Below are 21,820 nucleotides of genomic sequence, written 5' to 3' on the forward strand. Positions count from 1 at the left end.
AATAAAAACTAAGTATTAGACTATGGGTTAGGATCTTTACTTTGAAGAGATGGCAAATATTTTAGACTTTACAAATCACATACTACCTTCATTTTTATGTTTTTAACATTTTAAAAATAGAAAATCCATAACTCATTTATGGAGCCCATCATATATAATATCTCTCTGCATGAGGTGAGAAACAAGAAACAGTGAAGAAAACAAATATAATCCATATGCATATCAGTAGAGTCGTTTTATCATTTTCCTCTCTGCTCTCGTCCACAAAAGCTCAAAAAATTTAACTTTAGTCACCAACTTCATAGCCTGTTATTTAAGAATGCTCCCAAGAAATCACTAAAGTCTTTTGAGTCTCTACCTATGGTATTTATGTTATTAGTTTCATCCCATAAATCAACATAAAATTCAGTACGTATTATCAAACCTACATATAAATATACATATGTGTGTATATATGTATGTGTAATACATATATATATATATATATATATGTACACATACACAAGTCAACTCAAAATTAGTTTTTTTTTTTTTTTACTAACTTTACTACCTATTTGTCAGGTCATTAAATAGAGTCACCTGAAGAACCACATAGACTTTTCTTGGTTACATGGCTTTCTTCCTCTTCCCATACCACAAATTAAGATAACTATGCTTTCCAGATTATCTTGTTTGTCTAATTGAGATCATTAAACCTATTGTTTTATAATACGTATAGCTATATTTATAATTGTATCATTATCCCATGGCCTAATAAAAATTATGTTACTCTCTCTTGTCTTCTAGGATGTGGTGCCATAAGTTGCACCTACAAAGCAGGCTTCTGAATTTGATGAAGAAAGGAGACATAGGTCAAGCTCTTCACCTGTCCAACTTTAAAAGTTTATTTTCCTTATCCATCCATTGGTGCCATACATCTTCCAAGTCTGTGAATTGTACTTGGCTCCAACATGAAGATCATTTGGGTAAGAGATGTGTAAGGACATATTAATTTTTAATTGTGGTAAAAACAGCACACTAAAATCCCATCTTAGTTAGAGATAACTCTGCAGTGCTCCAGCCAAACTCCATACCCTGTATCATCTAAGAAAAAAAGAAAGCCTCAATAGCCATGGTAAAGTGTTTAAAGCATATTGACTAGGACCACAGAAAGTACTACAAGGTAAAGGGTAGAGCGAGCTTTACCCATTGTATTGATTCCTCAGGTTTCTGAAAGGATTTCAAACTGAATAGTGTCAGAACATACACCAAGAATGGAGTTGTATGAGGGAAATTCTGAGTGCTTGTGAGAAAACTCCAAGAAGACAAGAGTCTTGTGACCTCAGTTTCTTTAAAAGCACAGAATTGTTCTTGGAATTTGCTTTCATGTTCCTGCCAGTTGTAATGAATAAATGTGAGTTTGTTTCAGCTGCCTCTATGAGAAAAAAAAATGTTTTTGCCACATGTGGCTGTCATGGTAATTGTATACTTTACTCGGGTGATTCTTCTTAACCCTCAGAGTATAAATTATCTTATATTCTGAATAAAGTTGGCTATATACATGAAACTTCAGAACACTTCATTTTTAGGCTCACTCTTCCAGGTTGAAATGGCCAACTAGAGAAGTAAACAGATCGAATAAAACATAGAAATATATTTTCTCACAATGTCTTTGGAAAATCATAGTATTGGCAAGGCTGCACTCCCTTCAAAGGTCTTTGACAGAATCTTCAGTTAACCTATTCTATTTTCTTTTAGATGCCAGAAATTCTTGGCTTTTTTGTTTCTTTGCTTGCTTGCTTATAGAATCATCACTTCAATCTTGCTTACATTACATTGTCCTCTACGTTATTTTGAAGTAAGCCTCTCCTTATAAAGATGGCAACTTTTTTTTTAAAGTTATAAAGATTATAACTTTTAAACTTGATTATATCAGCAATAACTACAGATGCTCCAATGATATATTTATTCTGTATTCTCAAGTCTTTCATCAATGTTTTATAATTTTGAATACAGAGATGCTATTTTGTTGGCTAAATTTATTCCTAGGTACTTTATTTTAGGAACTTAAATGAATGTAATATTTTTCTTGACTTTTTTGTAGCTAATCAACTTTAAACTAACTTTCTTGATGTTGGTAACTTGTTTCTTTTCCCTTTTATCTTGACTAACATGGCTAAAAATTTATTAGTTTTATTTCTTTCAAGGAAATTATTTTTGGGTTCATTGATTTTTTTCTTATCTCTCATTTTCAATCTATTTTTATCCATTTTTGACTATTCATTAAGTTTAATTTACTCTCGTTTTATTTCTTAATGTTATAACTTAGGCTATTAATTTTAGATCTTCTACTGTATGCATTTATTGCAATATATTTCCTTCTAATCACTTCTTTAGTGCTTTCTTGATGGTTGAGAGATTGGACGCTTAAAAAAAGGAATCCCACACTAGCTCAGAACTAAGAAATAGACTGGCATTTATTAAGGGGTAAAACTTACAAGTCAGGATTCTCTGCTTGAACGATGGATAAAGATGAGATCCAAAACAAACCGAACCAGCAAAATGGGGCCCAGGAGGAGGAGAGAAGGGGCAGGATGCACTTTCGCATCCAGGTAAATAGTCTATGAGGCCACGCCCCAGTAGGCAGATAGTTACTAGCTGTAAATCTTCCCACAGCACCTTCTAATTGTTTTGTAAACTGTATACTCATTTTGATTTAGTTCAGAATATTTTTATTTTATTTGAAACTATTAAATCATATATTTAAATGCTTATAGCTTAATTTCTAAATGTACAGTACTTTTATATTTTACTATTATTTATTTCTAGTTAATTCCATTATACTGAGAAAACATCTATTTTTAGATTTCTTTAACCTTTTGAGCTTTGTTTTATGTTTCAGAATATGGTCTTTCTTGGTGGATTTTCATGTGTACTTTAGAACACATGGTTCTCTGTTGTAGGAGGCTGTTTGTTTGTTCCCAGCTGCCCAGAACCAAAGTAATCTCACAGAAACCATATTATTTGCAGTACTGTTTGGCCAATAGCTTAAGCGTATTTCTGGCTAACTCATATCTTAAATTAACCCATCTCTATTAATCTATGTATCGCCACGAGGCTGTGGCTTAAGAGGTAAAGTTCTAGCATCTGTATCTGGTGGGGCTACATGGCTTCTCTCTGACTCCACCTTCTTTCTCCCAGCATTCAGTTTAATTTTCCCTGCCTACCTCTGTTCTGCCCTGCTATAGGTTCAAAGCAGTTTCTTTATTAATCAATGGTAATCACAGCATACAGAGGGGAATCCTACATCAGCTCTTTGTCCCACAGGTCAATTTGTCTATTTTTATGACAGTTATATGCCATGTTCATCATTATGGTTTTGTAACATCTTTTGAAATTAAGTAATATGATATCTCTACTTTTGTCCTTTCTAGCCAAAATTGCTTTGGCTATTTGGAGCTCTTAAGTTGAAATCTTTCTTCTAAGATCACAAACAAAATAGAAAGGTTACAGTTGCTGCTTCTATTGATCATGAGACTAGAAACCTTAACCAGGGTAATTAGGTGAGAAAAAGAAAAGCTATGGTTTTTCATATGAAAACCATGAAGGTTCCACCACAAATACTGAAATAACTAGTACATTAATTAAGCGAAGATATATATATATATATAGTGAAAATGAATAATCAGAAGGAGCCATACTGTTTCAGCATATGTATCATAGTTCTGAGATTGAGAATCTTTGGAATAGCTTATAGGCCACCCCATAAGTCATTCTTAAAAACCTCAAACCACCAATGTTTGTATCTTTTGCCAATTGATATATATGTGAATTGAGTCACATTAAATATTTATGCTACTTAGAAGTCTACCATAGTTTTTATTTTCTCCTTTTCTCATAGTTTCTTTATGCCTGCACAATGCTTCATTTTCTTCCAGGGATAAGTAGAACACCCTTACAATTTTCCATCTTTCCTTAGTGTACATATAGACTTGCATAAGTGTGTGTCGTTCCAAACATAAATGCATATTGGAGCTTTTTCAGGACTCTTTATAATACCTCATTCTCTGGTTCATGTTGTTAGATCTCTGGGTATTCTTTTACTGTATTTCTTGCCTGCACAAAACCTAGGGCATGGATTTTTCTGAACTCTTTTCCAAATCAAGTTAGTTCAGTTTGACAGCAGAACTGCAGGTTTTTTTGATTGTCTACCCTTATAAAAATACTGCTAATGGAGCTAGATTAGGAACAAAGAACATCTAAAGCAGAGCACATGTTCCTGTTTTTACTAAAGTTCAGTAGATATTTTCTTGAATAAATGTTTCTTTTTAAAATAAATTTTATTTTTAATTTAGTGTAAATTTAATGTAACATGGTATTATGAGATACATGTAGACAATAAAATGATTACTTATTAAGCAACCTAATATTTATAAACCTATTAACTATACTCACATTGTATATTAGATTTATAGTCTCGAATATCTTCTATTCTACTATATATCTCCTGATATATATTTCCTATTTCCTCCCAGTTGTCTTTTTCCCAGTAACTACTGCTTTAGCCTCTATCTCTGTATAGTTGAATTTTTTTGTTTTCCACATAACATCTGAAATCATACCACATATTTCATTCCATATTTGACTTATTTCATTATAGTGGCATATTATTTGTGTTTTAATAAATAAAGCTTTCCTAAAGATCAGTGCAAAGCAGCCACACTAGTCATTCATACAGATCAGGCAGTGGTGGCACACACCTTTAATCCTAGGCATCATAATAGTTGGCCATAGAGACCAGGTTGTGGTGGTGCATGTCTTTAATCCCAGCACTAGAGAGGAATATAAGATGGGAGGAGACAGGTCTCGTGCTCAGTCTCAATCTGAGGATTCATGGAGGCAGGATCATTCATTTTCAGTCTGAGGTACAGGTAAGAGCCAGTGGCTGACTGCTTTGCTTTTCTGATCATTATTTTGAACCCCAGTGTCTGTCTCTGAGTTTTTATTATTCATGCTACATCTGGCATCCAACATTTGGGGTATGGATTTATGAAAAAGCTGTTTCCTTGTGACTTTACAGCCACCAGCATAGGTCGGACCTACACATTGCTGGAGTCACTGCTGTACTGGCTAGGTTTTTCTTTTTTCTCTCCTTACGGGCTCTCCCTGAACCCCTTTCTTAGGCTGCTGCCCAACTAGTTAGTTGCCTTGAAATTCAGTCAAGCTTTTATTGTTCTATGCAACAGCAATAAGCCTCTCATCTTCATCAATGTCAGCAAAACATTTGGTAAGACAATTGGGAATTCTTAAAAAGGTGAATTAGTAAAGAGAGTTTTTTCCCACATTAAAAATAGGGAAAACCGTTACGATGGAAGGATTTGTGTGTCTGTATGATAATATGCTAGACCATTTGAAACGGGAATTAAATGAGAGCATAACTGATTTAGATGAGATTTATGTAATGTCAGTTTTAAACATTATCAACTTTATCATTTTTGGCTATCACTAAAAAGTTGGTTCATCTGAGAGCTAAGATACAGCCCTTAGAAAAACCTAATAAAACAGGTTACACAGCTATTCAAATCCAAATCCAGACAGAGGAATTTAATTGAGAACCAATTTCAGCATTGCATTATAAGAACAGTGAGGAAGTCTAAAGTTTTCAAACAACCTTAATATATCCAATAACTTTATAGTAATTGCCAAATGTCAAAAATTCCATTACAGTTAACTGGACTCCTGTGCCAGTGTTAGATTTAAGGGGATTTAAGGAAGCAATAGTCTCATGAGGCATGAATTCACCTTTTGTGAACCAAATGTTAAATTCATGGTCAGTGTGTAATAGAATTACCCCTGAAAACTAGATAGAATTGGTTAAAGGTGTTTTAGAGCCTGGTTCACAATTACAATAGAGTACCTTGTTCAGAGAAGAAGAAAAGATTATTGAATAACAGAGTAAAGCTAAATGTATGGAAATATCCCAAAATCAAATTCTTGAAGAAGGAGATTATGCTACTATAAAAAGGCAATCTTTATATGATGACCACAAACTGGATTTATGCAACACAGCACCTTTTTTTTTGATAGATAATCTTTTTATTTTTTTTATTCTTTTTTAATTAAAATTTCCACCTTCTCCCCGTTTCCCATTTCCCTCCCCTCCTCCCAGATATTGCCCCCTCCCCCCAGTCCCCTCCCCCTATCCCCACTCCTCTTCTCCTCCACCCACACCATTCCCCCTCCCTCTCGATACTGAAGAGCAGTCCAAATTCTCTGCCCTGCGGGAAGACGAAGGTCTTCTATCTATGTCCAGGAAGGTGAGCGTCTAAGCAGGCTAAGCACCCACAAAGCCAGTTCATGTATTAGGATCGAAACCTAGTGCCATTGTCCTTGGCTTCTCATCAGCCTTCATTGTCCGCCATGCTCAGAGAGTCCAGTTTCAACCCATGCTTATTCAGACCCAGACCAGCTGGCCTTGGTGGGCTCACAATAAATCAGTTCCACTGTCATAGTGGGTGGGTTCTAATTGTTGTTAAAAAGAAATATAGAAAATGGAAAATGGTAACAGATCTAAGAGCTGTTAATAAAGTGATACAGCCAATGGGCTCTCTACAGTCTGGAATTCCTTTGCCTTTTCTATTACCTAAAGGATGGCCTCTTATAGTTATTGATTTAAAAGATTGTTTCTTCACTATATTTTTATAAAAAAAAAAGGAAAAATTTACATTCATAGTTTTTACTTATAATAATTCTTAGCCTGCTAAGAAATAGCAATAGAAGTTTCTCCCATAGGGAATGTTAAAATAGTCTCACCCCATGCCAATGTTTTGTAAGTCAGCCATTGTCAATGATACATAAGCAATTTTCTGAATTTATAGTTTCCCATTACTTGAATGACATTTTACTATCTGATCCAAATGTAAATACTTTAGAAACAATGTTTGAAAAAGTAAAGAAAATTTTGCCTTTTGGGGATTATAAATTACACCTGAAAAAATACAAGAGGAGATTCTATTAATTATTTAGGTTATAAAATAGATTTACAAAAACTTAGATCCCAAAAGGTGCAAATTAGGATCAATTACAGACTCTTAATTACTTCCAAAGATTTCTATGAGACATTTCCCATCTATGGTGTGTGTTGACTGAGGTTTCTGTCCTATCTGGTTTCTGCAGTTGTTAAGTCCCAAGGAAATCACACAGAGGTCTACATTAATTATAAACTGGTTGGCCTAGTAGCTCAGGCTTCTTATTAACTCTTATAACTTATATTAGCCCATAATTCTTATCTGTGTTAGCCACGTGGCTTGTTATCTTTTCCAGTGAGGCAGTCACATCTTGCTTGCTCTGTGTCTGGCTTCCTCTGTGCCTAGGTGACAACTACAGACTGCAACTTCCCTCTTCCCAGAATTCTCATTGTCCCACCTCTAATTCCTGATTGGTTGCCCCACCTATACTTTCTGCATAGTCACCCCACCTATACTTCCTGCCTGGCTACTGGCCAATCAGCGTTTATTTAAAATACAAGTGACAGGGTACAGACCATTGTCCCACAGCAGGTATGCTATTGGGATAAAACCTGATAGACTGATTATTTTAACCAAAACCTTAGATAGTGACAAGAATTTAAATAGCCCTAGGTAATTATCAGCTGAAGCTGAGAGATAATTGCCTTTGATTGACAAGAAATTACAGAAGGCGCACATGGATTGGGTGGATCTGAATCTTTACAGCATTCTGGTTATATTACCCTTCAAACAGTCCCCACAGATATTTTAGTGCAGAAGGAAGATATTATCTTAGAATGAATCTTTTAACCACACATGCCAAGTAAATTAAAAACTTATTTGGAAAACATCTCTGAGTTAATTTGAAAATGGATTGAGACTTCATTAATTAGCAGAAATAGACCCAGCAGTAACTATTGGACCTTTTAATAATGATGAAATTGTCAAATTATGGACAGAAAGTGAACCCTGGCAAAGAGCCTGTTGTAGATAGAAACTGCTCATTTGTTTCCTGGCTGCCCAGACACGAATAATCACACAGAATCTATATTATTTACCACACTGTTTGGCCAATAGCTTAGGCATATTTCTAGCTAACTCTTACATATTAAATTAATCCATTTCTATTAATCTGTGAATCACCATGAGGCTGTGACTTACTGGTAATGTTCCGACTGGCAGCTGGTGTCCTTCTGCTTTGGCAGCTACATGGCGTCTCCTTAACTTCATCTACTTTATATAGCTCTGTTCAGATTTCCCACTTGGCTTTATTCTTCTAAGCCATTGGCTGAAACAACTTCTTTGATAACTAATAATAATAAAACATATTCATCGCATACAGAGGGGAATCCCATATCATTTCCCCTTTCTGTCTAAATAGAAATGAGGGTTTTAACTTTAACATAGTCAAATTGCATATAACAAGACAGGTATTAAGGAAGAATTACAGTTACAATATTTATGTCTATTTTACCTTTTATCATAATTAAGGAAAATTATAATTATATCTATTCTTCAACTATGAAAGTCCCAAGAAGGATATAATATTACCTAAGTTAAAAGGAAGTGCATTATAAGCAACTTCCAAAACTCTAGAGTTGACAAAAATATCTTGCTACCTGAACAGTCACCCAAAGTTCTTCCATAACATTGTGGTATTCATCTTCAGCCTAAAGGGCCATAGTATCCAGAAGACTTTTCCATGAAGCAGGAAATTTCAAAGACTGTTTTGCCTCTATTGGCAGTTTTCCAGTCACTTTCTTCTGTATCCTGCAGAATGTCTGGCAGACTCTTTTATGGTGCAGGTACCCTGAAGGATTGTCTCACCTTTAGGTAAGTTCAGCAGTCATTGCTCCATGGGTCCTACATGTCCAATTCATTCAGCATACCATCAAGCAGTCCAGGCAAAAGCAGTTTCTTGCCCAAATTGCTAACAAACTCCATAAGGAGCCTCTTCAATGCCTATCATCCTCTTGAAGTAGATTGTGCTGCTGGGAGCAGATGTGTCTCATTTTCATGAAAAGTTCTAAGATACATTTTAAATGCATGTTTTATAAGTCTTTGAAAGGTTTGAAGAATACCTATCTGTCTGAAATATATCTCTGTGCATCTAGAAAACATAACTAACATTACTACAAGTTTGACTATTATAGATGACTACTAGCCTGTATTTCTTAATTATACATTACATTTTTAATGAGGTGCATGAACACAATAGGTTAATCAAGAGCATAAATATACATATAACAAAATTGATCTTAAATCTGTACCAATAAACCAAGATCCATACTAATGCAAAGTATTCATATTTATAGCATATCCCATTTAAATGTAAACAAACATTTATAGACAATTATTTAGGGAATTTGCGTGTTGTTCTCTAGACTGTTTCCTGTTGATTGGGGGTACTGTTAATCAGGTCTTTCATGGGGTATCCTGTGTGGTAGGTCCATCTTATCCAGCAATCCTGAAGCTTTCATGGATATTGGATCATATGGGCCATTGCTTCAGGGGCTCTTGTTTGATCAAACTATATTAGCCAATAAGGAATCCACAGATTTCTATCCTCTGTGGAAACAAAAGCAGAATCTCTTTCCCAAAGCAGCATATTTTTAGACCCAAACTTTGAAGTCAAGATATATTTAAAATAAATATGTTGGTTTAGCTTAGCAACCCATATAATGAAATGTCTTTCTGTGCTTATCTCATTTATAGTCAGAAAATTCAAAGAAGAGTATGCATGATCCAGACTCTCTGTGTATTTTGCATCTTTATATGGCTTCTTTTTCTTTATTCCTTTAATTTGTCTGTATTCTGTCTCTTTAAAGACTTCGTTTTATTTTTTTCAAACTATTTCTTTTTATAACTGTCTATACTCTTTATCATCTCTCTCCCAAGCCTATGCAAATTTTTTAAACACACTGTGACCTGTTCAGAGGTTATTTTTCTGTCTGAATCTGTCTTTATTGTGTATCTCTAATCATTTTCTGACTGGAAGCACTTTAAAATGGTAAACAGTGTGGCCAGGACAGCACTGGATGCTGACTCTGCCTCTCTTGGCCCTCTAACATGGCAGAGGTAGTTCACCACCAGCTCTGGGACTGCCAGGTAGGAGCCATGCCCATCACCTCAACTCTGGGAAGTAGTTGGCCCATGCTGCCAACCAAGTAACTCATGACACATTGCCCACAAACCTCATTCAAGTGCTCGGCCTCCTGAAAGACCCAGAGCTGTTCATGAACAACAACTAGCATGAACCAAGAAGCCTTCTTAAATGAACTATGCAGTTTTTGCTGCTACCACTGAGTCAAGAAGCCTTCTCTTAAAGTAATCTTGCCTCTACTTGCTTCTAGCAAACATATCAAATCTGAAAACAAAAATACAGCTACCAAGAAGTCATGATTAAATCTGTTCTTTTGTGTTTAGAACTCCTTCTCAAACTCTCTTAGGTTTTATGTGGATGTAGTTGCCTCATGTTGGTGTGCAATTTTGTAAACAGAGACTAGTCATTTGTTTCCCGGCCAACCTGCATGCAAATAATCACACAGAAACTATATTAATTACAATGCTGTTTGACCAATAGTTTATGCATATTTCTAGGTAACTCTTACATCTTAAATTAACTCATTTCTATTAATCTCTAATCACCATGAGGGTGTGGGATACTGGTAAGGTTCTGACTAGCAGCTGGTGTCTTTCTCCTTTGGCAGCTACATGGCGTATTTTGACTGTGCCTCCTTTCTCTCTATATCTCTGTTCGGATTTCCCACTTGGCTTTACTCTACTAAATCATTGGACAAAACAGCTTCTTTAATAACCAATAGTAATAAAACATATTCATAGCATATAGACAGAAATCCCACATCAACTTGTAGTAATTTGGGGAGAGATAAGCAACAACTATCCCAAACTCAAGAGAATTCAACTTATAAAAAGAGCTAACTGAATCATTCCTCGTATTGTATAGGACACACTAATAACTGGAGCATCTATATTCTATACAGATTCAAATAAGTCAGGAAAGGCAGGTTACAAATCAGAAAATTTAAGTAAATTGGATCAAAGCCCTTGTCATTCTGTCCAAAAGTCAGACTTATATGCTATTCTTATGGTACTAAGGGATTTTAAAGAACCTCTCAACATAGTTACTGATTTACAGTATGCAGAAAGAATTGTTTTGCATATTAAAATCACTTAATTTATACCAAATGATACATAATTGAATATTATTTATTCAGTTACAAAATAAAATCAAGAATAGGACTCATCCCATATATACAAAAACACATCTGATCCATATATGTCTGCCAGGTCCTTTAGCACAAGTTAATACAGAAATCGGTCAATGATTGATTGTAAATGTGCTGAATGCCTCAGAATTTCATTTTAAAGAACCATCTTGTCAATGGCAAAAGTTTAAAAAGAGAATTTTCTGTAACATTTCAACAAGCCAAGGAAATTATAAGGAAATGTACTACTTGTTCTTTTACAACCAAATATCACTATCTGCAGGAAGTAACCCAAAAGGTACTCAAAGGAATGACATCTGACAGATGGATGTGTTCCATTTGTAGAATTTGGAAAACTAAAATATATACACCACACTATTGTTACCTATTTAGATTTTCATTAGGCAACTGCTTTGAATTTGGAAAAGGATGATTCAATATTCACACATTTCCTAGAAGTTATGGCTGTCACAACTATACATGAACAAATAAATACAGATAATACCCCAGCATATATCTCTAAGAAAATGAAACATTTTTTGCTTGTTATAATATAAAGCATGTTACAGGTATAACACACAATCCTACAGAGCAGGCAGTTATAGAAAGATCAAATCAGACTCTAAAGGATCCATTAAATAAACAGAAAGGGATAATAAAGACCCCCAGAAATAGGTTGCATAATGCTTTATTAACTTTGAATTTTTCAAATGCTAATAGAAAGGAACAACAGCTTCAGAGAGACATTGGATAGTTTTTTAAAAAAAAAGAGCAACAGAATTTAATCAGCCAATATACTTTAAAGATGTACTGACCTCAGAATGGAAACCAGAACATGTATTATGCTGGGTAAGGCATTTTGCTTTTCTTTCCACAGGAAATCAAAAGCTAGGGATACGGTCAAAACTGATACAGATTTTAGAGGAACAAGTGAGATCTCTTAATTAAAAGACATAATTGTTCATTAAACACTATGGCTATTTAATCTAAACTAACCTATAAAACTAACAAATGCTTTTCATTTGATTAGACAGAACTTTCCAAAAGAGAATCTCCTCAAATTTATGGTTATGGAAGGGTTTTGATTTCTTCCACTGTATAATTTTAGCTCCTTTGTTGAAATTCAGGTATTCATAGGTTTGTGGGTTAATATCTGGGTCTTCGATTCGATTCCTTTGATCGACTTCTCTGTTTTTATGCCAGTACCAATCTGATTTTGTTACTGTAGCTCTGTAATAGAGTTTGAAGTCAGGGATGGTAATGCCTCCAGAAGTTCCTTTATTGTATAAGATTGTTTCGGCTATCCTGGGTCTTTTGTTTTTCCATATAAAGTTGATTATTGTTCTCGCAAGGTCTGTGAAGAATTTGGGGGTATTTTGATGGGGATTGCATTGAATCTATAAATTGCCTTTGGTAGAATTGCCATTTTTACTATATTGATTCTACCCATCCAAGAGCATGGGGGATTCTTCCATTTTCTGGTGTCCTCTTCAATTTCTTTCTTCAAAGTCTTAAAGTTCTTGTCAAATAGATCTTTCACTTCCTTGGTCAGAGTTACCCCAAGATATTTTATGCTATTTTTGGCTATCGTGAAAGATGATGCTTCTCTGACTTCCCTCTCTGCTTCCTTATCCTTAGTGTATAGGAAGGCAACTGATTTTTGGGGGGTCACTGATGTACACTATCATATCATCTGCAAATAATGAAAGTTTGACTTCTTCCTTTCCAATTTGAATCCCCTTGATCTCCTTATGTTGTGTTATTGCTATTGCTAGAACTTCAAGAACTATGTTGAAGAGATATGGTGAAAGTGGACAGCCTTGTCTTGTTCCTGATTTTAGTGGAATGGATTTGAGTTTCTCTCCATTTAATTTGATATTAGTTGTTGACTTGCTGTATATTGCTTTTATTATATTTAGATATGGTCCTTGTATCCTTAACCTCTCCAAGACCTTCATCATAAAGGGATGTTGAATTTTGTCAAATGCTTTTTCAGCATCTAATGAAATGATCATATTTTTTTTTTCTTTCAGTTTATTTATAAGAAGGATTACAATGATAGATTTTCATATGTTGAACCAGTCCTGCATCTCTGGGATGAAGCCTACTTTATCATAATGGATAATTTTTTGATGTGTTCTTGGATTCGGTTTGCCAGTATTTTATTGAGGATTTTTGCATTGATGTTCATGAGATAGATTGGTCTGTAATCTCTTTCTTGGTTGAGTCTTTGTGTGGTTTTGGTATCAGGGTAACTGTAGCTTCATAAAAAGAATCTGGCAATGACTCTTCTGTTTCTGTTATGTGAAACACATTAAGGAGTATAGGTATCAGCTCTTCGTGGAAGTTCTGGTAAAATTCTGCATTAAACCCATCTGGTCCTGGGCTTTTTTGGTTGGGAGGGTTTTTATGACAGCTTCTATTTCCTCATGACTTATAGGTCTATTTACATTGTTCACCTGGTCTTGATTCAATTTTGGTATATTGTATTTATCTAAAAACAAGTCCATTTCTTTTATATTTTCCAACTTTGTGGCATATAAGCTTTTGTAGTAAGACCTAATGATTCTCTGAATTTCTTCAGTGTCTGTTGTTATGTCCCCCTTTTCAATTCTGACCTTGTTAATTTGCATGTTCTCTCTCTGCCGTTTGATTAGTTTGGATAGGGGTTTGTCAATCTTGTTGATTTTCTCAAAGAGCCAGCTGTTTGTTTCATTGATTCTTTGGATTGTTTTCTGTGTTTGATTATTTCCAGTCTTCTACTCCTCCTGGGTGAGTCTGCTTCTTTTTTTTCTAGAGCTTTCAGGTGTGCTGTTAAGTCTCTATTATGAGCTTTCTCTGTTTTTTTAATGTGGGAACTTAAAGCTATGAACTATTCTCTTAGCACTGCTTTCATAGTGTCCATAGGTTTGTGTATATTGTGTCTTTATTTTTGTTGAGTTCAAGGAAGACTTTAATTTCTTTATTTATTTCTTCCCTGACCCAGGGGTGGTTCAGTAGTTGACTGTTCAGTTTCCATGACTTTGTAGGCTTTCTGGGGGTAGAATTGTTGTTAAATTTTAACTTTATTCCATGTTGATTCAATAAGACACAGCTGGTTACTAAATTTTTTTTTGTATCTGTGGAAGTTTGCTTTGTTGCCGAGTATGTGATCAATTTTCAAGAAGATTCCATGAGGCACTGAGAAGAAGGTATATTCTTTCGTATTTGGGTGGAATGTTCTATAGATGTCTGTTAAGTCCATTTGATTCATTACCTCCATTAGTTCTCTTATTTCTCTGTTAAGTTTCTGTCTGGTTGACCTGTCCATTGGTGAGAAAGGAGTGTTGAATTCTACTACTATTAGTGCGTGAGGCTTAATGTGTGCTTTGAGTTCTAGTAATGTTTCTTTTACATATGTGGGTGCTTCTATATTAGGGTCATAGATATTCAGGATTGAAACTTTATCCTGATGAATTGTTCCTGTTATGAGTATAAAGTGTCCTTCTCTAACTCTTCTGATTGATTTTAGTTTGAAGTCAATTTTGTTAGATATTAGTATAGCCACATCCACTTGTTTCTTAGGTCTGTTTGATTGAAAAACCTTTTACCAACCCTTTACTCTGAGGTAATGTATGTCTTTGTGGTTGAGGTGTGTTACTTGTAAACAGCAAAATGTTGGATCCTGTTTTCGTATCCATTCTCTTAACCTGTGCCTTTTTATAGGTGAATTGAGTCCATGGATATTAAGTAATATTAATGACCAATGGTTGTTAATTCTGGTTATTTATATATTTTTGTGATAGAGTTTGTGTGTTTCCCTTCTTTGAGTTGTGCTGGTGGATGGCTGTTAGATGTCTGAGTTATTGTGGGTGTTGTTGGCTTCCTTCTGTTGTGATTTTCCTTCTATTACTTTCTGTAAGGCTGGGTTTGTGGCTACGTACTGTTTAAATTTGTTTTTATCCTGGAATATCTTGTTTTCTCCATTGATGGTGAAAGAAAGCTTGGCTGGGTATAGTAGTCTGGGCTTGCATCCATGGTCTCTTAGTTTCTGCAGCATATCTATCCAAGACCTTCTGGCTTTCATGGTTTCCATAGAAAAGTTAGGTGCAATTCTGATAGGTTTCCCTTTATATGTTACTTGACCTTTTTCCTTTGCAGCTTTTAATATTCTTTCTTTATTCTGTATGTTTTGTGTTTTGATTATTATATGGCAAGGAGAGGTTTTTTTTTTTTTTTGATCCAGTCTATTTGGTGTTCTGTATGCTTCCTGTACCTTCATAGAAATATCCCTTTTTAGGTTGGGAAAGTTTTCTATAATTTTGTTGAATATATTTTCTGGGCCTTTGAGCTATAATTCTTCTCCTTCTTCTACCCCTATTATTCTTAGGTTTTGTCTTTTCATGGTGTCCCAGATTTCCTGGATGTTTTGTGTTAAGAATTTATTGGATTTGCTGGTTTCTTTGATCAGTGCATCTATTTCCTCTATAGTATCTTCAGCATCCGAGATTCTTTCTTCTATCTCTTGTATTCTCTTGGTCATTCTTGTCTCTGTAGTTCTTGTTCATTTACCCAGATTTTCCATATCCTGCCATCTCTCGGTTAGTGTTTTCTTCATTGCCTCCATTCAGTTTTCAAGTCTTGAACTGTTTCCATTACCTGTTTGATTACTTTTTCTTGGTTTTCTTGGATATCTTTGAGGGATTTATTCATTTTGTCTAACTTTTTGTTAGTCTTCTCCTCCATTTCTTTAAAGGAGTTTTTCACATCCTGTTTAATGGTTTTGATCACTTTCATAATGTTACATTTAAAATCTGTTTCTTCTACTTCTTCTGGATTAGGGTGTTCAAGTCTTCCTCTTGTATGTTCACTAGATTCCCGTGTTGTCATGTTGCTTTTCAGATTGTTGGAGGAATTCTTGCATTGGCACCTGCCCATCTCTTCCTTCATATGCTGTTAGGAGAGTCTTGGCGGCTTGGTCCGATCTTTGCTGTGGCTGTGTACTTGAGGGATTTTCTTGGTCTGTCCTCTCTTATGTCCCCTCAGCACTGGAGTTGTCTCTCAGATCCTCTCCACCCTGAAGTAGGCTGTGGTGGTGGATCCCTTTGGATGAATCTACTGGTACTGGATCAGGGTCACTTGCTGGCCAAGGACCTCACAGACCGCTCATGGTAATTATTAACTCAATCTTACAACTTAAATTAACCCATAATTCTTGTCTATGTTTTGCCATATGGCTTGTTACCTTTTCACAGTGTAGCATTTTCATCCTGCTTCCTTTGAGTCTGACTAGTGACTGCATCTCTACCTTTCCTCCTCACAGAATTCACTTAGTCTGGTTGCCTTGCCTATACTCCTTACATGGATAACAGCCAATCAGCATTTTATTAAACCAATACAAGTGACAAATCTTTACAGTGTACAAAAGCATTACCTCACAGCACAACCATGCTTATTAAAGTAAAATCCAAAATCTCTGTCTCATGTCAGAAAAGACACCTGATATGGGACAGAAGATAAAAAAATATTTAAGGACTACTTTATTGTCACTACTCTCATAATCCTTTGGTTTATATTAACTCTTTAACAGCTTTTCTTAAGGTATAAATTTTATGAGATTAATATATGTATATTAAACTTTTTGTCATGATATTAATGGTCATATAGAGTACTAACTATTCTAGAAAAGGGTTTCATCTACCTTCTTGCATATGATTTCTGGTTTGAGTCTCTATCAGTTTTCTGCAGTGAACCATAAGCATGCCTAATAATAACCTTTGAAGTCTCCATTAGGAGGATGGGGCTCCACAACAATGATTCCTCCAGGATTATGATAATACAACTAAGCTGAAAAACATCACCTAAAGATTGGTTTTGGACTACAAACTGCTCAGAACAATTTTGAAGTGGCTAGCTGAGGTGATTGAGCCTAATAGACTATTTTAGCCAGGACTTGAGACAAGCCCTGTACTTTCCCATTACATAGAGATTGGACAACAAATGATACAGCTACCTCTCACAAGACTTGACAATTAACAAAAAAAAATCTTTTTAGTTTAGATGCTCATCTTCCTGGACCTAGGTAGAGTGGGGAGGACCTTGGACTTCCCACAGGGCAGGGAACCCTGACTGCTCTTTGTACTGGAGAGGGAGGGGGAGGGAAGGGAAGTGGCAGGAGGTGGAAATTTTTAATAAAAAAATAAAATAAATAAATAAATCTTTTTAGGATCCCCTAAAGATGCCATTGCCCCCAGACAGCAGGAAGTAAATTTAATAATATCATGCCTACATTCACAAGAGGTGGGGTGGGTGGGTTTTGGCCATTCAATGGATTATGTATATTTGTTATTGTTTCGGAGGTTAGTTACAATTTGTTATTTGTTATAGCTAGGAGGAAAGTTGAACAAGAAGATTGGATTCAGAATTCTTGTTTTGAAAAAAAAAAGGGAGATACAGATATGCTAGGATAAAAGGGTAGAATCTACTTTGAAAAGAAAAAAAGGGAAGATATAGATATAAGATCAAAAGGTAGGTTACTGAGTCTACTTTTAGAAAGCAACTGCTAGTTTCAAATATTTTACATTGGATTGGACATTTGTATATTATATACAAATTTTGTAGATTGATACAAATTTGAGATTAATTTTGTTAAAATATACTGTACATCGCCTGATGGAGGTTAATATTCAGGAGGATGCCTATATGTTTTTCTTTGGATTCACCTTCTTATTTAGCTTCTCTAGGATCACGAATTATAGGCTCAATGTCCTTTATTTATGGCTAGAAACCAAATATGAGTGAGTACATCCCATGTTCCTCTTTTTGGGTCTGGCTTACCTCACTCAGGATAGTGTTTTCTATTTCCGTTCATTTGCATGCAAAATTCAAGAAGTCATTGTTTTTTACTGCTGAGTAGTACATCGGGTGATGAAAGGAGACAGAGACAGAGACCCACATTGGAGCACAGACTGAAATCTCAAGGTCCAAATCAGGAGCAGAAGGAGAGAGAGCACGAGCAAGGAACTCAGAACCGCAAGGGGTGCACCCACACACTGAGACAATGGGAATGTTCTATCGGGAACTCACCAAGGCCAGCTGGCCTGGGTCTGAAAAAGCATGGGATAAAACCAGACTCGCTGAACATAGTGGACAATGAGGACTACTGAAAACTCAAGAACAATGGCAATGGGTTTTTGATCCTACTGCACATACTGGCTTTGTGGGAGCCTAGGCAGTTTGGATGCTCACCTTACTAGACCTGGATGGAGGTGGGTGGTCCTTGAACTTCCCACAGGACAGGGAACCCTGATTGCTCTTAGGGCTGACGAGGGAGAGGGACTTGATTGGGGGAGGGGGAGGGAAATGGGAGGCGGGAGGAGGCAGAAATCTTTAATAAATAAATAAATAAAAATATATATACTGTACATACATTTCTAATCTTGTTCAAGATATTGTCCCTATACAGCTCACTTAACAATGCAATGCAAATTTCTAGTTCTTGAAGGTTATTATTACCATCTGTTTAGGATAAGAAAATGCAGGTTAGTAGCTAATCATCTATTCAAATCAGACTTGTAGTTACATTAGGTATGTTTTCAAGTTCAAAGATATATTTTAGATAGGTTGTCTACAAACATTTTAGAGATCTACAGAATATGGCATTTAAGATGTTTAATAACATAGAGCTAACTAGAAATATGCCTGAGTAATCAGCCAAGTAGTGTTGTAATTAATATAGTTTCTGTGTGATAATTCAGGTCTGGGTGGCCAGAAATTAAATAGGAGTCTTCTATTACACTTGGATCTCTGAGAGAGTTGATGACTAGATAGTTATAGTTTTCCTTGTTTACCAGACTCAGAAAGCAAGTTATGATAGAAAGGAAATTAAATGCAAACTTTAGACTCATAAAAAAGGGTAGATATGGAGTATTTCCTCTGAATTTGTCAAATGCAAATGGATTGGGCATTGCTGCTGTATTTGTTGCTTGCATATATTTATTGTACTCATTGTATATAGTTTTTCTTATATTATTCATAGCCTTCTTTTTTAATTTTAGACAAACAGGAAACTATAGTGGTATATTATTTGTGTTTTCATAAATAAAGCTTGCCTGAAGATCACTGCAAAGCAGCCACACTAGTCAGCCATACAAGCCAGGCAATGGTGGCACACACCTTTAATACCAGAAGCCACAGTAGTTAGCAATAGAGGCTAGGTGGTGATTTTGCATTCCTTTAATCCCAGCACTAGAGAGGAATATAAGATGGGAGGAGACAGGTATCAGCTGAGTCTCAGTCTGAGGATATTTTGAAGCAGGATCACCCATTTTCTGTCTGAGGTAGAGGTTAAAACCTATGGCTGGCTGTTTTGCTTTTCTGATCTTCTGGTTAAACCCTAATATCTGTCTCTGGGTTTTTCTTATTCATGCTACATTTTATTCTTCATTATGTCCTGACAAATAGCAGGATTTCCATTGTTGTCTGTCTTTCTATCTGTCTGCCTGTCTGTCTGCCTGTCACCTATCCATACATCTATCATTTTTAAGACATTGTCCCATTATGTAGTACAAGCTAACCTAGTTCTCCTTATGTAAACTCTGTTGGCCTCAAACTCAAGATCCTTTTATCTCAGCTTCCAGAGTGCCAGGATTATAGACCTGTGCCTTAGATAGTTAGCACTGATGAAAAAGAGAAGTGAGAGTTGGAAGCAATGAGGACTTAGCTAACTGTGCTTTCTAGTTTTATGTCAACTTGACATAGCTAGAGTCACCAGAAAGGGGGGAACCTCAATTGAGAAAATGTCTCCTTAACAGTTACAGGCAAGCCTCTGGGGCATTTTCTTAATTAATGATTAATGGTAAAGGATACAGCCCATTGTTCTTTTTTGCTCAGGATAGCTTTGACTATCTGGGATTTTTTCTGGTTCCATATGAATTTTAGGATTCTATTTTTATTTCTGTAAAGAATGTTGTGGGGTTTGGTTTGGAATTGTATTGAATCTATAACTTGTTTATGGTAGAATGGTCATTTTCACAATATTGAGTCTACCAATACATGAACATGTGGGTGGTGCCACCTCTGGGTTGGTGGTTCTGGATTCTATAAGTAAGAAAGCAAGCCAGTAAGCAGTAACCCTCCATGGCCTCTGCATCAGTCCCTACATCCAGGTTCCTGCCTTGTTTGAGATCCTGTCCTGGAATCCTTTAATGATGAACAGTAATGTTAAACCACATAAATCCTTTCCTCCCCAAGTTGCTTTGGTCATGGCGTTTCTTCACAGCAGTGATAACCCTAATGAAAACAGAAACTGGTACCAGGAGTGGAGTGTTGTTATGACAGACTTGACCATGCAGGTTTAGGCAAGATTGTAAAAGAACTTTGGATCTTTGGGCTAGAAAATTCATTGAATATTGAGAATTCAGTGGACTATTCAGAAGCCTTTAGATAAAGAATGTTGACTATCATGAGACAATTAGAGGCTAGGCTTATAAAGCTTCAGATGGAAGCAATGACTGTCAGGCTCTTTGTGTAAAGAATATGTAGTATTTGGTCAGCTGGAGCTGAAGACTCAGCTTTGATAACAAGAGCCCAAAATCATTAAAGTAAAACCTTTGCTTTTCTGGAATAATCGATGGTCAGCTGAGGCTGAAGAATTCACTTATTAGGAAGAGACCAGCATAATTGAGGTTAAGTCTTGTAGATGGAAATTTTTGTCCTGCCCTGTCTCACAGCCATTCAGTCTCAAATACACACATAGAGGCTTATAGTAATTATAAACTGTTTGGCCTGTTACTCAGGCTTATTACTAACTAGCTCTTACAATTTAAATTAACCCATAATTCTATTTTGTTTTATTGGTCTATATGTCTTTGTGTATGTGTCTATGTATGTACAAGTGCTGTACCATACTGGTATTTTATTACTTTATAAATAATACCATTCAAACTTTCCACTTTCTCCCCTCCTCCCTCTTCCCTCCCACTCACCCACTCCCCCTCCCCCTCCCTCCAGTCCTAAGAGAGGTCAGGGTACCGTGCCCTGTGGGAAGTCCAAGGCTCTCCCCCCTCCATCCAGACTTAGGAAGGTATGCATCCAAATATACTAGGATCCCAAAAGGCCAGTACATGCAGTAAAGACAAATCCCAGTGCCTTTATCATTGGCTTCTCAGTCTGCCCCAATTGTCAGCCACATTCTGATGGTCCAGTTTGATGCCATGCTCATTCAATTCCAGTCTAGCTCGATTTGATGAGCTCCCATTAGATCAGGCACACTGTCTCAGTGGGTGGACCAACCCCTCTTGGTCCTGACTTCCTTGCTCATATTCTCCCTCCTTCTGCTCTTCAACTGGACCTTGGGAGCTCAGTCCAGTGCTCCGATGTGGGTCTCTGTCTCTATCTCCATCTGTGGCCGGATGAAGGCTCTATGGTGATATTCAAGATAGTCATCAGTCTGACTATGGGACAAGGCCAGTTCAGGCACCCTCTCCTCCACTGCCCAGGGTCCTAGCTGGGGACATCCCTGTGGACTCCTCGGAACCCCTCTAGAGCTAAGCCTCTTGCCAACCCCAAAACGGCTAAGATATCTTCTTTCCTGCTCCCATATCTGTCCTTCCTCCATCTCAACCA

At 36.2% G+C, this 21,820-nt stretch overlaps 1 protein-coding gene across 5 annotated transcripts in view; it reads left to right on the forward strand.

Moving 5' to 3' along the window:
- The window catches only part of Tmlhe (trimethyllysine hydroxylase, epsilon), a 206,093-nt gene that overhangs the window by 150,399 nt on the left and 33,874 nt on the right, over positions 1–21,820 (forward strand). For all 5 annotated transcript variants that reach the window (XM_057760307.1, XM_057760308.1, XM_057760309.1 and 2 more), the window contains one exon: positions 787–965. In XM_057760307.1, coding sequence (XP_057616290.1) covers positions 788–965 — 178 coding nt within the window. In that variant the 5' untranslated portion in view covers position 787. The remainder of the gene's footprint in view (positions 1–786; positions 966–21,820) is intronic.

Source organism: Chionomys nivalis, chromosome X, assembly GCF_950005125.1.
Source record: "Chionomys nivalis chromosome X, mChiNiv1.1, whole genome shotgun sequence".
Classification (NCBI taxonomy): domain Eukaryota; kingdom Metazoa; phylum Chordata; class Mammalia; order Rodentia; family Cricetidae; genus Chionomys; species Chionomys nivalis.